Source organism: Podarcis melisellensis (genome assembly GCF_964234715.1).
Source record: "Podarcis melisellensis genome assembly, chromosome: 5".
Taxonomy (NCBI): Eukaryota; Metazoa; Chordata; class Lepidosauria; order Squamata; family Lacertidae; genus Podarcis; species Podarcis melisellensis.
Genome location: NC_138537.1, coordinates 62,104,310 through 62,126,756, shown reverse-complemented (window position 1 = coordinate 62,126,756; position 22,447 = coordinate 62,104,310). Strand labels below are relative to the sequence as shown.

Here is a 22,447-nt window from a genome sequence, read left to right as displayed (position 1 = left end):
ATTGTGAACACGCCATACATCTAAAGTGCATGCCTTCTTTGAAAGAATCCTGGGAACTGTAGTTTCTTAAGGGTGCTGAGAATTGTAGCTGCATGAGAGCTAAATTACGGTTCCTAAGATTCTTTTGGCCAAGTCACATGCTTTAAATATATGTAATGTATGCAGCTGTAGAAAAATGAGGCTGCAATAGCAGTTCACACAATCATCATCTTCTATATTCTTATTTGTTATTGCTTTCATTCTGTTTTTCTAATCTTAGTGCTTTGACTGATTCTACATTGCTTCTGAATATTACAAGAGAAAAGTAAATTTGATATATGGGATAATTCCCAGTGAATAGCTTTGGTGATTAAAAAGTCACATTATTCAGCTGAAACCCTCTAGGTCACTTATCGTCAGGGGAATCGTTTTCATTATCTAAAAGTTGTTCAGGGTGTTCCTCTACAGCAGATGTGGTAAACACATCCTTGGATGTGATGGGGGTGGAAGGAATCCAAACTTCCCTATTTAAGGCATGAATATTCCACAAAGCTGCCCCAGTTATGTGACTGCTTCCTCTTTCTCACGATTAAAAGGATCATTCCTTTTGCTGTCTTTCTGTTTGTCTAAAAATATAATTAAGAATAACCAACCTGGCTTAATAGTAATTTAAGACCTTAACCAAATAAACACAAAAGCACAACCCAAGCCCCAAAGCACTCTCCCCTCCTGTGGTTTCCAGCAACTGTTACTCAGAAGCATTTCTGCTTCCAACCTTGGAGTCAGAAGCTATCATGACTAGTAGCGATTGATAGCCTTTAATTTGTCCAATCCTCTTTTAAAACCATCCAAGTTGGTGACCATTACTGTCTGCTGTGGCAGTGAGTTCCATAGTTTAACTATTCTCTATGTGAGTAAGTACCATATTTTTTGCTCTATAAGACTCACTTTTTCCCTCCTAAAAAGTAAGGGGAAATGTGTGTGCGTCTTATGGAGCGAATGCAGGCTGCACAGCTATCCCAGAAGCCAGAACAGCAAGATGGATTGCTGCTTTCACTGCGCAGTGATCCCTCTTGCTGTTCTGGCTTCTGAGATTAAGAATATTTTTTTCTTGTTTTCCTCCTCCAAAAACTAGGTGCGTTTTGTGGTCTGGTGTGTCTTATAGAGCGAAAAATACAGTACTTTCTTCCAACAATTATTAATCCACCTCAATAGACTATTATTGTGTCTATGCCATGTTTCAGAAATCTGAGGAACCCACCAGTCTGGAAGGGCCCTGAGCTTTATGAGTAAACTTGAATAGGCTTGGGCTGCACAGGACAGAGGAACTGAAAATAATCAGCTGGAGAAATTATATAATCTCTCTCCTGCTAAGACAACAGCAACATGCAATATTTCTTTGCATCACAGTTAGTTCAACAATAGTTAAATGCCTCCCTTCAGTAGATCAAATGCCTGAGAATATAGCAGCGTGGACTGTAATACTAGTTAAGCATGATTTTTCTAAGAACTGCAGCAGCAGCTTTGGGGATCCTTTGGTGTTCCTAGTGCATTCTCGGGCTATTTGGTTCATATTGACAGAATAAGAGGCAGTTAATTGATTCAGAACCTTCACTTGGGAGCAACCTCCTGCATCTCATCTAACAGTTGAACACCTGCTTGGCTCTCTCTAAGGCAAGAGGAAAGGGGCATGTATCTCTTTCAACCTTGTTGTTGCAATTTCTGTTATCTCTCTTGAATGGAGAGTGCAAAGCAGACACCATCCATTTGAACTCTCTAACGCTGAACTACAGTTTTGAAGCATGTGCTTTCTTCAAAAAACAAAGCCAGCTACAATAAAATGAAGACACCTTACAGAAACTGGATGCTGATATATAAGGAAGAAGAAGTTAAGTTGGATCTAGACACAGTCATACTAAGCGGACTGCACTGAAAACACACATTACAGTACCTTGTAATCTGTAGCGGACAGCGTGGTGGGATGGAGGTGATTATCTGATCTCCCAGCAGGTGAGTCATTGCTGCTGTTTATCAGGTTGGAGAAGGATGAGGCAGTGGCAAGGTTGGTGTGGTGCAAACACACTGACTGAACAAATCAAGCCTTCCTGCTTGTGTGTTTGCAGCACCCTGATTTCACCTCTACCTCTTGCTTCCCAGTAAACTGTAGTGACTCATCTGCCAGGAGGTCAGGTAAGTTCCTCTGCCCCAAAACACCATCCACTGCTGCTGCTAGCACTGTACACTTTACAGAAACCTGTCATTTATCCCCTTGGGAATATATTCAAAATAATTACTTTTAAAAGGTGGTATATTTTTTTTACACTGCAAATCTTATTTAAACCCAACACTTTGGGTTGTTTTCATTCATTTCCACTAATTAATATGTACCTATCTTCATGAAGTGTCATATGTTTTCCACCACCAGTGGCACATAATGCATTGTAATCAGTTACTGTTTGGATCTTCATACAACTCTGCTAATCTGGAGAATAATAATAAGACAACACGCAGAGAAAAGTGTTTTCAACAAAATTAGTCAAAGCATTAATTGAATGTGCACTTTGGAAATGTGGCAATGACACAGATTTATTAGGTACAAGTAGCAGTCTTCTTGATATTTACTGGAGTGTACTAGAGAAAGCATGAAGTCAAGCAGAAAATACTGTTTTAACATAAAATTTCATAAAATACTGTTTTAAGTCAATGAGATATTGGACTGTGTGCTAAATCTTGGTGGCATTGTTTTGTCAGAGCATCAGTAGGGATGTATTTGTTCTGAGATTACATACAAACACTCTCAAAATCATGGAGTTTGTCTGTGCTGGACCCAGGCTTTAGGAACCTTTGGGGAAGAGGGCATCAAGGGACCTTCCTCCTTGCCACTGTTGGCATTGCCCATTCACCTGACCTCTTCTCCTGGGCCTTATCTCATTCAATGGCTGGTCAAAGGGAAATGCAAGGTGAGTGGAGAGAGCTGCTCTTTCTTCTCACTGTTATCAGCTTCCTCACACAGAGGGTGCAAGTGAACAGACATTATCAGCAAGGAGGAGTAGGGCTAGGGGTTTCTGGAGTTGGCTGGGGCCTGCATGCTGAGGGGTATGTGCTGCCTGAGAGTTGTCTTCAGTGCAGAAGCCAGAAATTGTTTGGGCAATGTCTCAGAAATTAGCAGGCTGGTTGAGCAGCATTACATGGGACCCATTTGGCTTTGATGCCCTATGACTCCTTATGATACCTCCTCAGCAGTAGAAGCACACTAAATCAAACAGGTTCAGCAGATATAGCCAAACAAGAACCTGTCTAGTCACATAGTATTGGACTACTACTCCCAGCCAGCATGGCCAACGGTGAGGAATGATGGGAGTTTGAGTCCAACCACAAAAACAACTGGAGGACCAAAGTTTTCCCAACTTATATTTAGAACAAAGGCTTGTGCATATTCTCAATATTTGCTCCTCTCTAGTGCTAGCTCGCCTCTGAAGCCATAATCATTTTAAAGTAGCAGGATAATGCTTTGTTTCTTTAATATCCTACTGCCTGAATGAAACCTCTGTGTGCAGTTTATCATAATTTATACTAGAAAATGCTGGGAGACACTGTCTCCAGAAATAGATACATATGGTGTGCTTTTCAGGGGGAGTATTTGCTGATGCAGCAATTAATGTCCAATACATCTGATCAGAGCTATAAGTCATGCAAATCCTTTGTGTGCACCTAGTGGAATCCATATCCTTAGAGCCTGATGTGCTGGTAATATTTTGCTGCGGCCTGGGGCTGCCAACTTAACAATGACAGCAACTACAACTAATTAACACTTTACCCAGACAGAGTTGGATTACGAACAGAAGTTTCAAGCTGTAATGAATGCAGAATCATTCCCTGGTGGTAATAAGAACAGATGCCTGAAGTGATAATAAATTAAACAAAAAGAAAGAAAGAAAGAAAACACAGAAAACAACTTTAGAGTACATCTTATTTATCAGTCTTATACCTTGCTTATATTTGTTTGTTTGCATGTGTATGACTTCGCCCTATTCAAAGCAATATGCACCCCTGTCCCCCGAAAAACCCCATTATCTATAACACATGTGTCCCTGTTCTAAATCTGTTCCTCTGAGATTCTAGTCAAAGACAAAGAAAAGGACCGGTGGCAAGCTACTTCTAAACGTGTAGACTTTGGTAGAACCGGCACTGGTAACAGATGGAATGCACAGCAGTAAATAAAAACCAGATCTCAAACGAACAGCAAGTCTCGTAAGAGAAACAAGTGACAGAAGGGCTACAAAAATGACGGGGAAGATATTCTGAGACACTGGAAAATGCTAAGAGTTCTTTACATCTGAGGAAAGAGGTGACAACGTACTTCGAGCCATGTCTTCACAGATCATTCTAGCACATGTAATTTCGCACAATTCCCTTGTAAGGGGTGTCTTATTTCAGTCTTCACCCACCTGGTGCCTTCCAGAGGGATTGGGCTACAACTTCCATCAGCCCCGGCCAGCATGAATGGGGGGAGCACCAGGTAGGCAAAGGCTGCATTGTTTCTTAATAGGTAAAGGACCCCTGACCATTAGGTCCAGTTGTGACCGACTCTGGGGTTGTGGCGCTCATCTCGCTTTATTGGCCGAGCAGGCGTACAGCTTCTGGGTCATGTGGCCAGCATGACAAAGCCATTTCTGGCGAACCAGAGCAGCGCATGGAAATGCTGTTTACCTTCCTGCCGGAGTAGTACCTATTTATCTACTTGCACTTTGATGTGCTTTGGAACTGCTAGGTTGGCAGAAGCAGGGACCGAGCAACGGGAGCTATTTTATTAGAATAGTTGGTTGGATGCTTTATAAGTGTAAAACTCTCTCAAGGTCACTTATGGAATGCAACAATGTACAACAAACACATGGATCTAACACCCTCAGGTCCATGTGTGCCAAAGTCTGTATGGGCACCTGAGCTTTCTGTTGAAATCAGAATCAGAACTGTAGTGTTGGAAGGGACACTGAGGATCATCTAGTCCAGCGGTTCTCAACCTGTGGGTCCCCAGATGTTCTTGGACAACAACTCCCATTATCCCTGAGCTCTGGCCTTGCAAGCTAGGGGTGATGGGAGTTGTAGTTCAACAACATCTGAGGACCCACAGGTTGAGAAAGGCTGATCTAGTCCAACCCCCTACAACACAGGAATAAGCAGTTGTCTCATATGGGGGTCGAACCTGCAACCTTGGCGTTATCAGCACCATGCTCTAACTAAGTGACCTACAGATAGTTGTGTGTATTCTTGAGTAACTTGTTCATAACTCAGAACATTTCAGATAATGCTTACTGAACTAAGACATTTCTAAAATTCTATCTAAAGAAGAGCCTACTGGATCAGGTCAGAAACTCATATATTCCAACAGCCTGTTCTCATGGTGGCCAACCAGAGAAACCCAAAAGCAGGACTCAAGCATAACAGCACTCTCCCCTTCTGTGGTTTCCAGCAACTGGTATTCTGAAGCATACAGCCTCCAACCACAGAGGCAGAGTATAGCCATCATGCTTAGTAGCCTCTGTTAGCCTTTTCCTCCATGAATTTATCCTGTCCTCTTTTCAAGCCAATCCGCTTGGTGCCCATCACCATAGGTTAACTATGAGCTGTGTGAAGAAGTACTTTTGCCTGCCCTGAATCTTCCAACATTCAGCTTCTTTGGATGTTCCTGAGTTCTAGTGTTACGGGAGAATGAGAAAAACATTTCCCTATCCACTTTCTTCAAACCATGCATAATTCTACACAATTCTATCGTGTCGCTTCTTATATTCTTTAATGTATTTTTAATCTTTGTTGGAAGCCACACAGAGTTGCTGGGGAAACCCAGCCAGATGGACGGGTTACAAATAATAATGAATTATTGTTATTGTTATTGTTATTATTACTAAAAAGGCCAAAATGCCTATAGCCTTACTTCACAAGGGAGTTCCTCCATACCCTTCCTCATATTGGTTGCTTTTCTTCTGAACTTTTCCCAACTCCGCAATTTTCTTTTTGATGTGAAGTGACCACAACTCAACACAGCATTCCAAAAGCGGCCACACCATAGATTTTAATAGTGGCATTATAATATTGGCTTTGTGCACCACTACTGGTGGAATGATCTGCATCAGGAGGTTGTGAATTCTCCTTCCTTGGAGTTTTTAAAGCAGTGGTTGGTTGGCTGTCTGTCATGGATGCTTTAGGGGAGAATCCCACAGGGGTCCCTTCCAACTCTGCAATTCTGTGATTCTACCTGACCTTGAACTTAGCTTGGGAGCTAATTGGCAGCCAGTGCAATTCTTACAGCAGCAGCATAGCATGGTGGCGATAGTCTGCACCAATGAACAGTTGTGCTATGACTAAAACACCCCACCTGAGATTCTGAAAAGCTTCTGCCAGTCAAAGTAGACAATATTGCGAAAGAGAGAGGATTAAGGAAGCTTCCTATGTCCCCATCTGTGTAAGACCAAGCTTTATACAGCTTACTGTGAGTAAGACTTAGTGGGCTGGGCACAACCTAGCCAAAGTTAGTTGCTATTAATGGTCCAAATGTTTGTGGAACTCTTTTCTCTTTGCCCACAGCCTGGCTATTTGCTTCTAAATAAGCTTGAGTGTTCCTTATCATCCCTCCGCTGCACACAGCACTCACTCAAGCAGCTTCACTTACAAAAGGCTTAAGGGAAGTCTAAGACACACCCTGTACCACAAACAGTTCTGTGGCCATTATGGTTTTGTACTACTAGTCATGGGTGGTGAAGAGTAAGATACTGCATATGGTGCTGTGACTCAGATAACTGGAAGTTTTGTAGGGATGTTTTCACTTTAGGTTGGCTTCTCGCCAGCCTCTAGACAACTTGGTTCCACACCTGCTGAAAGTGGCCATAAAGGGAGAGCGTTTCTTAAAAGTCTAATGTAATATTTGTGTGGTTTTTCGGCATGCATTGGAAATATAACCATCTTTCTCTGTTCATGTATTGATCTGAATATAGGAAATGTGTCCAGTACTCATGATGGTCCACAATATTGCACAGAGCAGTAGTCCATAGTGCATAAACCCATTGGTATATTGTATTGGGTCAAGGGATGTCATGGATCATATGAGATGGAGGTCCTGTTCATTTTGCCACAGTACTCTTGGGTGTGTATGCTAATTAACTGCCTTTACAGGTTGAGAATATTAAGCCATGATTCATGGTTTATTATCTGTAGACTGCATTTGGCCTCTTCAGAAGAGTTTCTCTAGTACGAGTTGATTGCTCTTGGGTTGTGAATTGTATAGTGACACCCAAGGTAGTGTCAGGATGGAACCATGTTTTTACTGAGAACACAATTGTGGGCTGCACGTTGGACCACCCACATACCTACATACTGCTAAATAGAAAACACTGGGATTGGGAGATGGCTGTGAGGGGTTAGATAAAGCAAAACCCTGTGGCAGGAGAGAGAGTAAGGAGAACTCTCTTGTTAGTGGCTAGATCAAGCTTGCAATCAGAGGATAGGATTTTACCAAGTTTCAGTCTCATTGCTTTGGAAGAGGACAGCAAATGTGTTTCAGTTCTGATCCCCTCCAATTAATTGTAAAGCTTGCACACAAAATCCGTGGCTATTTTTAAAATTTCCCAGTAGTGAATGGAGAGGGGGAATTGCTTTGCTTTTCCTGAAGTTGACTCTGCCACATATTCCAAGCCAAATTGTGCAGCCTGCAAAGTGTTTCAGACTGAGTCAGACTGTTTTCTGAAGCACCAAGCTGCAATCTGATCTGAGTCGTGTGGTTGGGGCACACTCCTAGCTTAAGAGAAAGAAACCTAGCAGTAACATTTCACTGTACTGATGATATTCTTATTTCAAAACCAGCTGAAACCAAAGTTTTCTGAAGCTGCTTCACTATGTTCTCGGACAGATTTTTCAAACAGAATTGGGAGTGACAACTGCACTACCTTTTCTGCTTTCTGACTTTAGAGAAAGTTGTAAAAGTTGCGTGAATCACACAGAGTCTGAAAAAAGGCTGGTGTGTTTACTCCCATATAGCTTTGAGCTTGTGAGCCTGGAAGAGAAATAGAGCAAAATGACATCACTGGATGGTGCCATCAAAAGCTGCCTGTTGGCTGGGCAGACAGACTGAGTGCAAGCTGGTTTTTCTGAGTGAAGCATTGGTTTAGACAAACAAGACAAAGTCTGCATTGTGTCATGAATGTGATCAGAGCTACAGGTCTTATTCCCATGAGGAAGAAGTGGAAAGGGATGCAACTTTCAGCTCCTGTGAACAGCTACAAAATACAGTTCAATGACATAATCATTTTTATTGTTGAGAAGAAGATGGGAATGAGCAGAAGGACATTCCTGATGGATTTAGCAAGAAGAAAAGGCTTCAGGGTAGAAAATGAGCTAAGGTATGGGAAAAAAAACCACCACTTCACCCTCACCATTCAATAGATTCTTTTGTATATAGACTTGGAGCTTAACATCTTTTCTGACAGTGCAATCCTATGCCTGTCTACTCAGAAGTAATTTATCCCAGGTAAGTAGGGATATGGAATTGCAGGCTTGGTTTGCAAGGATGTGCTTAGATATTCTGTAGCTGTCTTTTAGTAATTTTTCTGTCGCTTAAAAATATTGGAAATTGACAGGAAGATAACGAAGCAAAGAGATCTGAATTGAATAATAAGTGGAATAAGTGGGCTGTTTAGCAACATTTCTGTGAAACTTCACTTAGCATTCGAGTTACATATTTAGTTTGATGTCTATATAGCTTCAAGGAAATGAATGTTCAAATGCACTCTAGTTCAACAGAGGTGTATTTTGCGTATATGCATAGGCTACAATTCTTGACTGCTGCAAGAAACTAGCATCCCATAGGAACATAGGAAACTGCACTATACAGGATCACACCATTGGTACATCTAGCCCAGTATTTTCAACACTGGCTGGCAGCGGCTTTCCCGGGTTTCAGGTGATCAAGATAACCTTCATGTGAGTCTTCTTCCTAGCTTTCAGCATTGGATCATAGAACGGTAGAGTTGGAAGGGACCAGATGGACATCTGCAATGCAGGGATCTCGCCCAACATGGGGTTTGAACAAACAACCCTGAGATTAAGGGTCTCATACTCTACTAACTGAGCTCCCGCTTTTCCTCCCTCAATGGACCTCTAGGCCATTTAGAAAAATTATAGGAAAATGTGGGAACCACAATGATAGTGGCTTCAGATTCAGAAATCCTCCTGAGACAAGTTACTGTATCAGTTCTGAAGCAACCAGAGTCCTTCATTTTACATTACTGCTTCACAGAAGACTATTCAGATATTTCATTCTTTTAATGATAAAGGAATAAATTGGTTTCTAAACAATTTTCAGCTCACCAGCCTGAACACACACACACACACACACACACACACACGCACACTTTATCTTCCTCCGTTTGTTATGTGCCGACACATCCCTAAACTCTGTACCTAAATGTATTTGTAGAGTTCACTCATAAAATCTTTTATCTCCCTTTCTGCTAGAGTCTGAATAGGCAGTTCTTTCAAATGCACCTTTTAAGAGGCTGATGTGCTTTGGAGTTGAACAGATTTCTATTCTGTCATTATTTTTAAATCTTTTCTGATCCGGGCTGAACAGAGTATTGCAAATAAAGGCCTCTTCCTGTGTCTTTTGAGTAAACACAGACATACTTCTCTTTCTCTTCTGGTACATCATGGTCAATGGCATCCACAACAGGCTGTGTGCATTCTTTGCCATCATGTGGCTGGTGACTAACGATTGTCCGAACAGTTGTCTGACCTCTTTTGTTATTCCCATGCTTTAGGGCACCAGTGTAGCAAAATTGCTTTTAATTTTTGCTCTTAATTCTTTCAAATAGAATCTCTCAAGTCAAGTAGAATATTAGGAGTGCATCTAATTCATCTCGCAATGGCTTTCTGATCTCCTTCCATACCGGCAATGGTTCCTTACCTAACATGATGGTATGATGAAACTTAATCAAACATGCTTGTACAGTGGTACCTCAGGTTACATATGCTTCAGGTTACATATGCTTCAGGTTACAGACTCCGCTAACCCAGAAATAGTGCTTCAGGTTAAGAACCTTGCTTTAGGATGAGAACAGAAATCATGCTCCGGCGGCGCGGCAGCAGCAGGAGGCCCCATGAGCTAAAGTGGTGCTTCAGGTTAAGAACAGTTTTAGGTTAAGAACGGACCTCTGGAACGAATTAAGTACTTAACCTGAGGTACCACTGTACCTTATTTCCTAACAAATACCAATTGCACATGTAAAAGAATGTGCAGGGATGGTGAAATGTATGTTCCATATGTTGGACTACCATCATCCCAAGCCAACATAGCCAAGGATCAGGGATGATGGGAGTTGTAGGCCAACAACATCTGGAGAGCCATACCTGCTCTAGTGTGACCAAGATACAGAATTCAAAGCAAGACTATGTTAATGGGGGCTGGGGTGGTTCCTGGAGGCTCCATTAAGTTATTTAATCCTTGGCATTTCCAGGCTAGGGAAGATACCTGTGTGTGTGTGTGTGTGTGTGTGTGTGTGTGTGATGGCAGAGTAATGCCTTTGGAGCAAGGAAAAGGCAGAGAAAGAAAATCTTGCAAATACGCTTCATATTGTTAGTGAGGAAATGGAATGCATCACTTTGTTTTCCTGCATCCGTTCTGAAGTCACTTCAGCCAAGACCATTTAACCGTCAATTTTAAAATATTGTCAACAATATCTGTGGAAATCCCGCACTTCTTACATTATTATTTTTTTGCCAAGAAGATGATGCAGCTGTAAAACTATCAGAGGAAACTGTGGCACTGTTGGCTGAGCTGCTGCTGTTGTGAGTGCAGAAATGGCAAAGTTCCCAGATCGTCAGCTTTATACATATACATTAAATATGCACATTTTATATAAAGGGATATAAACCACAGGAAGCAGAAGTTAAACATCTCTAACTGAAATTTGTTGTTGTTGAGACAACAAGGCAGAACTTAGCTCGGTGTTGATAAGAACATTGATGCACAGTGAATCTGATTACTCAGATATGTTTTTAACTTAGGAAACATATCCCATCTTTCCACTAAAAAAACTGAGCTTACAACATCAATGGAAAAATGCAATAAAACATGCAATTAAAACAATTTATAATCCAAAGCAGAAGCAGGATGGCAATTCTTTGGATCCTCCCTTCTATAATATGCCTGACTAGTGGAATTTCAGAACTGGCATTTCAAGATGTATTAGGGTCAAACTGCACATGACCTTCACTGTGTAGTTCTGCCCTTGAGTGCACCATCCCTCTCTCCCCAGTTGCCCTGATAACTGGACTGGGCTCCCAGCAAGCTGGGTAGAGAACTTAATCCTACCCGCCTCCCTGCTGCAGCCTGCAGTTTTCTGTGTCTGTGACAATGAGTCCTGTTCCTCTGAAGTCAGTTATAGGAACATAGTGGTGAATATTGACCCAGCTCAGGCACATGGTATAGTGACAAAGGCAATAGTTGGTTGTATTGTGATGGTTTCACTCCTACCTGCAAGGTCATACTAGGGGGTGGTTCAGTCACCTAATATTATTCAGTTGTTGTTGTTGTTGTTTAGTCGTTTAGTCGTGTCCGACTCTTCGTGACCCCATGGACCAGAGCATGCCAGGCATGTTATTCAGTATTTGTATGTAACTACTGGGAACTGCTGTTTGGCTTTTTGGAGCACCAGGTCATTAGTACAGCTTTGTCTCTCCATTCCATCTGAATCAGGAGAGGCTGCTGCCTGAAATCAGTGACACGGTGCATGAGGGCCAATGTACTTACACATTGTGGGTGGACAGTTCCAGTATCTGGAAATTTTGTGGACAACCTGTTCTGGGAGGGATTGAAATCCTCTGAAAGAACAGGTTCACAGTCTGCAGGAACGCTTGGATTCCAGTCACGTCACTGGAGTCCCAGGTGGCTTCTATGTGTTTATGGTCATACTAGGCTGGCTTGGCAGCTACAGCTACATTTTCTGGACCAGGACGGCCAGGGCTTAGTAATCTATGCCGTAGTGACTTTCGTCTGAACTACTGCAATGCACTTTATGTGGGGCTGCCCTTGAAGATTGTCTGGAGGCTGCAGCAAATGCAGAAATGTAATAAAGACATAATAATTGTTAATTTTTCTGCTCTGCAACATATTCCAGCATTCTCTGGAAGGCGTTGGCTGGTTGTTAGCTGCTGTGGCAAGTCAAGTCACTGTGCCACTGCAGCTAAATTTGATTGATTGGCTCTTGCTTCCACTTGGTAAATTAATGCCTCACCATATATTTCCCATATGGCTTATGCCACATGAAATTATGCGAGAAGGTGCTATCCTATTTGGGCGGTAATTTTAGAAACAAGTTTTGGTAAGCCTCTTAAACTGCTTAGCACGCTATCCCTTGAAAAGGACATTTGAAGTACATTTCCTCCTCAATGAATTCTGGGCCCTGTAGTTTATACCTCCCAGAGTTACGATTCCCAGAAACCCTTAACAAACCACAGTGCTCAGAATTCATTGAGGGAAAGAATTTGCTTCAAATGTCCTTTAAAGGTATAGTCACTATGCAGTCCCTGCTCTGCCTAGATTAAACTAGAGGACTGGTATATTGAAGATCACAAGCCTGTGGGCATCAGGCACAAGGCTTGTGCTGGTTTTCAGCTGCCATATGTAGAGGCTCACGTACAGACAGCTTATTGAGAAATACCAGCAGTGGCATTGCTTGAAGGGCTTAACCCAACTGTCTGTTAACTGTTATGAAGCTCCAAGTCAATGAACAGGCGCACCGTTAATTCTCAAGGCTGTCAGGTAACCTTAAGGAGGCTCTTCATTGCAACAGCATGTGGGCAGGCCAAATATTTTCAGTGCTGCAGGCAATGGTGGGGGAAAAACATGTGCCTTAAGGGCATCAATTGATACTGAGCGTCAGAGGACAGTCTAGTCTGAAGGTGTCATCAAAAGCATCGTGGCGTCAAATCACTCCCCCCTGTTCATTTTGGGGACAGCAAATTTCCAGGTTATTCCTGATAGCTGAGATAAACACTTTTTCTTTGTTTGTTTCTTTCCTAGTGATTCTGTCACACACATTGTGACTGAGAATAATTCTTGCGCTGAGATCTTGAAATGGCTACAAGCACAGAAGGTGGAGGACAGTGCGAGATTCAGGATCCTGGACGTCTCGTGGCTGACAGCCTGCCTGGAGGCAGGAAGGCCGGTGGATTCAGAGAAATATCGGCTTGTAAGTAAAGTGGACTCAGTGTGAGATCAACAGGCTGGGCAACATGTTGGAAAAGTCAAACCACAAATAATGGATGATCGGGCCAGAATACTTAGGTTTAAATGGATTTGAAGGCTGGCTTCATTGAATCCAAAGTGGCTGAAATTCAAGGTACTTAACTTGCTTGTTGGATCACAGCCGGACTTGGCTTACCTAATTTATTCTCCTGCCAAAACATGGCTTGGGGTTGTTCTCCTTCTCTGTGGAAGCCCGCTGAGAAACATGAAGCAAACAGATAATGGCCTAGAGTCAATGCTGGTACACATGATCTTCTCTGCCCTTCTGACCACCCACTCCATAATTTCCCTGATATCCAGCTGTGATGATCTTGGAGCATATTTGTATGGAAAAGTAGCATACAAATTTAAATAATAAATAGATAATCTATAGCAAAGTACATGGTGGTGCGCATGTAATCACCAAATGCCAAACTCCAGGTTGGTCAGCTTTTGGGTGGGTAGGGGGCTGCTGCCACTGAGACCAGGTGATGTATCTTTTTTTCTTTTTAAAAAACACATTTTCTGTCATTTATCCACATACAGAGAAGTGGACTCTCCCATTTCCCACCTGGGAGCCCACTTCTTCTCCCAGTCTCTCAGCTTGGGAGACCCTTTCCACCCTGCCTTTCATGTAGGGAGGCTGGTCATGGATCCTAAGCCCCTTCATTCTGCTGACATGTCCCTCAAAGCGGGACTGAAGACATAGGAGCCAACTCCTAGGGGCCAAGGTCCCTTCGCCCCCTCCCCTAAAATATTTGAGGGGGCCAGGCCAAAACTGAGGGGAATTCCCATTCAAATGGTGTGTGCGCGCCATGTCATGTGATCAATTATGCAGGGCAGGGCTTAACCCCCCCCCCAATATTTTGTTCAAGTTGGCACCCCTGACTGAAGATGACATCAGCCCTGGAGCTAATCATTCCCTTCTTTTGTCATCAATGGAAGAGGGAAGTGGAAAACATAGTGGTAGTAAATTGCCCTATCTCATGTCCTGATCACAGCTAGCCGACAGAACAGAGGACATGGTGGTAGCTTCTCAAAGCCCCCCCCCCATCCACCCAACCCCTCCCCCACTGAAATATTGCTCTGTTGCAGAATGCTTTCAGTGCAGGAACTTTCAATTTTTGTGTGAGCACAACGTTAACTCTCCAATCCGTCTTGAACATTATAGCACTGTCGTTTTTCCTATAACTTCATGCCACAAGCCAGAGAACCACACCAGTAATTATATCTGCACAGCTGAGTTTGCGACTTACTTCCTCGCCCCCCGCCCGCCCAGAACAGCAGCCCCCACCACAAGCAAGACACTGTTCTTTTTTTAAAAAAAAATATTTTTATTGGTTTTTACACATAATAAGAACAAACAAAACAAACATAAACATTAAAAACAAACAACAAAAATTGACTTCCCCATGCCTTCCCTTCGCCACATCCTTGTTTTACCATTTTTTCGAGCAACTCATCGATCAGTCTTAGTCAAATCCCTTTTGAGTTTTCTTAAAGTTTGAGGTTTACAGCTGTAATTCTTTGTTTCCTACCCCTTAACATCTTATCAGTCCACAATTTTACAGTAGTTTTTTAGATATATTTTAAATTTCCCCCAGTCCTCTTCCACTGTCTCTTTCCTCTGGTCACGGATTCTGCCGGTCATCTCTGCCAGTCCCATATATTCCATCACCTTCGATTGCCATTCTTCCAGAGTAGGTAATTCTTGCATCTTCCAATACTTTGCCAACAGGATTCTTGCTGCTGTGGTTGCATACATAAAGAATGTCTTATCCTTCTTTGGTACCAATTGGCCGACCATGCCCAAGAGAAAAGCCTCCGGTTTCTTAACAAATGTCCACTTAAGGACTTTCTTAATTTCATTATAGATCATTTCCCAGTAGGCCTTAATCTTTGGGCAGGTCCACCAAAGATGGTAAAAAGTACCTTCAGCCTCATTACATTTCCAACATTTGTTATTGGGCAGATGATAGATCTTTGCAAGTTTGACTGGGGTCATGTACCACCTATAGATCATTTTCATTATATTCTCTTTCAGGGCATTACATGCCGTAAATTTAACACCAGTGGTCCATAACTGTTCCCAGTCGTCAAACATAATGTCATGACCAATATCCTGTGCCCATTTAATCATAGCTGATTTCACTGTTTCATCCTGTGTATTCCATTTCAGCAGCAAATTATACATTTTAGATAGATTTTTAGTATTGGATTCTAACAATTCTGTTTCTAACTTTGACCTCTCCTTCTGAAAACCAAGTTTCCTGTCCTGCTTAAACATCTCATTTATCTGACGGTAGTGTAACCAATCTCGAACTTTATGCTTTAGCTTCTCGAAACTTTGTAGCTTCAGTTTTTCGCCATCATATTCTAAAATTTCACAATACTTAGGCCAATTAGAGTCCATGTTAATTTTTTTCACTGCTTTCGCTTCCATTGGTGACAACCACCTAGGGGTTTTACTTTCCAGTAAATCCTTATATCTATTCCAAACATTGTACAATGCTTTCCTGACAATATGATTTTTAAAACTTTTATAAACCTTTACCTTGTCATACCACAGATATGCATGCCAACCAAAACTATTGTCATATCCTTCCAGATCAAGAATGTCTGTGTCTTCAAGAAGTAGCCATTGCTTCAACCAGCAAAAGGCTGCTGATTCATAATAAAGTCTTAAGTCCGGCAGGGCGAAGCCCCCTCTATCTTTTGCATCAGTTAAAATCTTAAATTTTATTCTGGGCTTTTTGCCCTGCCAGACAAATTTAGATATGTCTTTCTGCCACTTCTTGAAACAGTCCATTTTGTCTAGAATCTGCAACGTCTGAAATAAAAACAACATTCTTGGCAATACATTCATCTTGATAACAGCAATTCGGCCTAACAAGGAAAGTTTCAGCCTAGACCATATGTCTAGATCCTTTTTAACTTCTGTCCAGCATTTTTCATAGTTATCCTTAAATAGATTCACATTTTTTGATGTCAGATTTACCCCCAGGTACTTAACCTTTTTTTCTATTTCCAACCCAGTTTCACTTTGAAACCTATCTTTCTCCTCTTTTGTTAGATTTTTTTCCAGCACCTTTGTTTTCTGTTTGTTCAGTTTAAATCCTGCGACCTGGCCGAATATCTCCATTAATTCTAAAACTCTTTTGGTACTAGCTTCTGGCTGTTGCAAAGTTAGCACTAAGTCATCTGCAAATGCCCTTAACTTATATTGTTTAGATCCGACCTGTATTCCTTTTACCAGCTGGTCCTTCCTAATCATGTTTAATAAAACCTCCAGGACAGATATAAACAGTAAAGGGGATATAGGGCATCCCTGTCGTGTACCTTTCTCTATTGATATTTCATCCATTACCACATTGTTCACAATTAGTTTCGCTCTTTGTTCAGAGTATATTGCACCTATACCGTTTTCAAACCCTTGGCCTACCCCCATCCCATGGAGATTCTTCTTCATAAATTTCCAAGAAATGTTGTCAAAGGCCTTCTCCGCATCCACAAAGATCAGAACTGCCTTCCTATTAATGTCTACCTCTAGCATCTCCAAAATGTCTATAATATTCCTCACATTCTCTGACATATGTCTCCCTGGGAGAAAGCCTGTTTGGTTCTTATGAATCTCCTCCACCAAAACTCTCTTAAATCTTTTTGCCAAAACGTCTGCAAAAATTTTATAATCCACATTCAAGAGTGATATAGGGCGGTAGTTCTTAACTTGATGTTTTTCAGTTTCTGTCTTCGGTATAAGTGAGATGAATGCTTCTCTCCACGATTCGGGAGCCTTTTTCCCCTCTAGTATCTGATTACATACTTCCTTCAATGGCTGTATTAGCCATTCTTTAAGATCTTTGTAGTATTTCGCAGTCAAACCATCTGGTCCTGGTGATTTCCCCAATTTCATATTCTGGATGGCACCCTCTATTTCTTGTTCTGTAATTTTTTCATTCAAAATCCTTTTATTTTGTTCTGAAATCTTTGATAGTCCATATTTTTTAACAAATTCCTCTATTTCTTGTTCGTTTATAGGCCCTTGTGCGTAAAGTTTTTTGAAAAAACTTTGAAAACAATTACTTATTTCATTTGGTTTGTTGATAATTTTCCCATCTATTTCCAGGGATGTCACAGTGTTTAACTTTTGCCTCTTTTTCAGTTGCCATGACGGCAGTTTCCCACATTTATCTGCCGATTCAAATGTCTTTTGTCTCATTTGCTTTATCTTCCATTCTATTTCTTGATTCATCAATTCCATATATTGCGTCTGATGATATTTTATTTCTCTTAAAATCTCATGAGACTTCGGTTTAGATCTCAGTTTCTTTTCTCCTTCCTTTATCTGGTTCAAAATCTTTTCCTTCCTCTCATTTTGTTTCTTCCTTTTTATAGAATTTTGCTGAATTAGGAATCCACGCATCACGGCCTTGCTTGCGTCCCATACTATTCTTTTTTCCACCTCCGTTCTCAAATTTATCTCAAAGTAATCCTTCAATATTTTTTGGGCCTTTTGATAAATTTCTTCATCTCTAAATAGGGTGTCATTCATTCTCCATCTGAAGGTTCCAGCCGTTGTTAATTTCATTTCCATCTTGACTGCGTTATGATCGGAGCAGGTTTTTGTGCAGATTTCTGTTTTTTTCACTCTTGGTGCCAGACTGCTAGAAATCCAAATTTGATCAATTCTAGTCCAGGTCATTTTTGCTTCCGAGAAGAAGGTTCCCTCTCTTTCCAGAGGGTTCCTAGTTCTCCAAATGTCAATCAAGTCCATGGTGTCAGTGAGTTCAAAGAAGGTCTTTGGTAGTCTCCCGTCCTTAGATATTACTTGTCTTTGTGCCTTGTCCATGTTTGTGGAGACAACTCCGTTAAAATCTCCCATCATTATGATTTTAAAGTCCATAAAGTCCATTAAAGTCTCATGCAACTTCTTGAAGAACTCTGCCTTCCCCTCATTAGGTGCATAAACTCCAACAATTAATATCTTTTCTCCTTGAATTTGAATTTCTACTGCCAGGTATCTTCCTTCATCATCTTTAAAGATCATTTTTGGTTCCCATTTTTCCTTGGCATAAATCACCACCCCTCTTTTCTTAACTTTGTCTGAGGAAACAAATTCCAGTCCTAATCTCTTATTTATCAAAAGTTTCCTATGTATCCTGGCAATATGGGTTTCTTGCAAACAGATTATATCTAGCTGTTCTTTCTTTAATATGTGAAAAACTTGATCTCTTTTTCGGGGATGGTTTAGACCATTGCAGTTCCAACTCAGAAGTTGCAGGGACATTTTTGTTATTGGGTATTTTTCCCACCCACTGCTCCAAGTTCTTGTTCCTCGTCAGTCGGTGCTGGGTTCAATCCAAACGATAGGTTTGTAATATCCAGTGTTTCCCTCTCTACAGTTCCTTTCTGAAAGTCCTCAGAGTTTCTCTCCAAAAAGTGTTCTCTGTCTTGAATTGTTTTTATTTTGATTTTCTTCCCTTTGAAGTTGAAGGACAACCCCTGTGGGAATTCCCACCTGAATGGAATGTTGTTTTGTTTCAATAGGTCGACTAAGTCTTTAAATTGTGTTCTCACCTCCAAAAAATATCTAGGAATATCTTTAAAGATCTGTATTTGGGAATTTTTAATAACCAATGCCCTCTGGAAGTGTAGATTCAATATTCTGTCTCTTTCTTCCTTGGATCTGAGAGTAATTAAGCAGTCCCTTGGCTTCTTGCCTTGCTTTCTGCCGATCCGGAAGGCTGTAGTTATTGTAAAATCCTCTTCCTCTTCCCCTAACTCTTCGCTCCAAAATTCTTGGAACTTGTCTGTAAGAAATTTCCCGAGCTTGTCCTCCTCCTCCTCAGGTACCAGTCTCAATTTCAAATTCTTGCCTTTCCTCTCCAATTCCATGAGGGCCAGGGCTTCATCATGTTCATGTACCTTCTTTGCAATAGGAACAAATTTCCCTTTGGTTTCCTCGGCCGTGGTCCTCGCGCTTTCAGCTATTTTCCTCGTCTCTGTACTTTCCTGAATTAAACGATTTATAGAATCTGTATTAGTCGATATTATTGTCGTGTTCAAGTCCAATCTTGTTGTCAATTCAGTCAATTTCTTGGAGTTCTCTGTAGATTGCCTAGTAAGTGATTCTAAAGATTCATTTATCCTGAGTAGAGCCTGTGTCATGGAATCCATTGATACCGTTGTTGTTCTTTCCTGTGTTGCTGCTGCTCCTGTCAAGGAGCCTCTTTTCTTTTGAGCCTGAGCCTGTTTTGCTTTGGATCTTGTTGATATTTCATCCAGTGGGCCGCTCATATCTCAAGGTCGTTCCCACAGGAACAGTTGCAGTTGGAAAATCCCAGTGTTTCTATCTCAATGCAGCAGTCTCTCTTTTAAGCCTCTAGAGGGAGTACATTGTATCCAATACGAAAACAAAGAAACAGGGAAAGAAGTAGCCATACAAAGTTCCAAAAGCGAAAGTCCAAGTAAAAACCCTACTTTGTTGCAATTTAAAATGTTACAGTTTTTGTCCACTAAAGTCCCGTTATTTTATTTCAGATAAATCTTACTTTATATCCTCAATCTAGTTTGACAGTTCACTTCAGGCGCTCACTGCTCCGGCAGCCTGGCCAGAGGTATCGGCAGTGGAAGGTTTCCCGTTCAAAACTCCTTTCTTTAAGCAGATAAAATTAAGTCAAATTTCTTCCCCCCCCCTCTCCTGCTCATTGGGGGGGGAGGTCCTCTTCCGATGTCAGGTTTAACAGGATTAAAAGGCATAAATGCGTCCCCTTTAAGCACAGCTTACTCTTTTCGTTGCTCAGTCAATCATGCAGTTCCGGGAGGCAGACTTCCTTAATTTTTGCCTATCCCGTTTTCAGCCGAATCTTCTTAAATTTTAAAGTCCCGTTCCCTTTATTTGCTGTTCTTACTCACGGGTGTTGTTTCCAATCGGTAGTTTCAGGAAGGAATCGGCGCTCTCCGTCAATGGCGACGCGGCTTCGCTCCGTGAGCTGGGTTGCGATCCTCAGCACCGTGCTCACACCCGATGCCGCTCCGGAGCCTTTAAAAAGGCTCTTTCGCGATACAGGGGGGCGCAAAGGTGCCCACCGAATCTCCTTGTTCACAGGCTTCAGCGCCTGTGATTTTAGGGGTCCCCCGCTCGCCGTAGCGGGTCAGACCCGAACTCACGGAGCAGTCCTGCTTCGGAGCTCGAAGCAAGGACCGCCATTAACGCTGGCGCCGACCGGAAGTCTCCGCAAGACACTGTTCTTATTCATTTAAGCCTAATGCAGCTCTGTGGATATCCTGAAGAAAGTAATTGCTTAATAGGAATTAGGACAGCCCTGCTATTGGAACTCCTTATGTGTAGTCCTCATCCCATGTCAATTACAATGCCCAAAGAATGGGCATAAAAAGCAGGAGCAATTTCTGCCATCATAGCAAGCTCAGCAAGTGCCATCATGACTACAGGAGGGATTGCAAGGCTGTCCAGCTACAAATGTGAATGCTGTGCTTTAAGAGATTGTGGGTGTGAGCAAGTCAGAGGATAATTACATGGAGAGAACAGTGGCAGCACCGTTAAGTGTGAACAAGCTGTTAATGTATAGTATCACTTCAGTCTTTTTGTTCACAGAACCTGGATGGCTCATAGTTGGAGAATGCTAGAATTAGTTCTTGTGAGTGCAGAGCCAGGGAATGACAATTGATCAAGAAATATGGATCTGGCATCATCAATAATTTAAACGCTCTGCTGAGATGCAAGTCTCTGTCATCTGAGCAGATAAAAAAATACATTGCAGTTTCCTAATTTCTTCAGGATATTGCAAGGCCCAGATTTCTTTGGGATATTGCAGTTGACTGATTTGTTCCGGATATTGTGATCGCTCTGTTCAGTACAGGTGTTGCACACCCTGGATAATTTGCTAAACTTTATTAAAAAGGAACAGCTCTATTTCGGGGGAGCCCTAAGCATGTGTCTAAAATCAAATCGACAATCCAAGTCTTGTGTTAGCAAAATCCACATGTGCCCACCAGATGGCGATATTGCTCTCAGGCACCGGACGTTGTACAGCGCTTATATTATTTTTTTGTAAAAAAAATATTGCCAATTGATTTGTTGAATAAAAGAATATAGTCAATACTTTGGATAATGCCTGTTTATGTCAATACATTTGTTGATTTATACAGGTTAAGCTTCGATATTGGCTTACATGAGGGGCTGTGCTAAAAGATTAAAAGCTCAGGGAGAGATGATGTAATGCAGGAACAGGTAATGAAAATCCCTCTGTGTGTGCATGCATGCATGCATGTATGTGTGTGCGGGTACGCACACACACACACACACACACACAGAGTAACTCAGTAATATTATATACATTTGCATAACAATTAAGGGATTTGATGTATAATAACCGAGCTTTCCAAGTTTATGGTAGCAATTTCTCTCAGCTGTGCTACTTAAGGCCCAAACCACAGGACAGGTGTCAAAGATTTGAGATGGTTAGTTCTACTCAGAGTTGACCCATGGATAATGATGGCCATCATGTATGGTGTGGATCTGGCCATAATTTTAATTTCAGTGGACCGACCAAGCCCAGGAAGCTTCTGCCTGGTTTAGGGAGGGAGGTGCGATGCAGTGATGGGGTCCAAGAGTCTCCCTGCCCGGTTTTGGGAAGGAGGCAGCAGGGTCCTAGCATTTTGTCAGAGGCCTGGGAAGCATCAGCCAGGCTTAGAAAAGGAGGCTCAATGCTCACACATACATTGTGATGTTGTGATATCGCCTCGCCCAATCGCCCTCACAAGCTGGCGCCTCTGTCCCTAACTGCTCGCCTACGAAAAATTTCACCACACACCACTGTTTCCTTCCTCAGGCTGTGGCTTCTCTCAGACCTGATGCAATGCTTTATGTGCTGCAACACAATCCTTTTCTCTATGGCTTAAAACAGGGGTCAGCAAACTTTTTCAGCAGGGGGCCAGTCCACTGTCCCTCAGACCTTGTGGGGGGCCAGACTATATTTTTTTTGGGGGGGGGGAAAGAATGAATTCCTATGCCCCACAAATAACCCAGAGATGCATTTCAAATAAAAGCACACATTCTACTCATGTAAAAACACGCTGATTCCCAGACCATCAGCAGGCCGGATTGAGAAGGTGATTGGGTTGGATCCGGCCCCTGGGCCTCAGTTTGCCTACCCATGGCTTAAAAGGTGCAAA

General features: G+C 41.9%; 1 protein-coding gene across 1 annotated transcript in view; it reads left to right on the top strand.

Annotated features, from left to right (window-relative positions):
- DNTT (DNA nucleotidylexotransferase) overlaps positions 1 to 22,447 on the top strand; it is a 137,415-nt gene that overhangs the window by 24,880 nt on the left and 90,088 nt on the right. Inside the window, exon 4 of the mRNA XM_081912795.1 lies at positions 13,049 to 13,217. Coding sequence (XP_081768921.1) covers positions 13,049 to 13,217 — 169 coding nt within the window. The remainder of the gene's footprint in view (positions 1 to 13,048; positions 13,218 to 22,447) is intronic.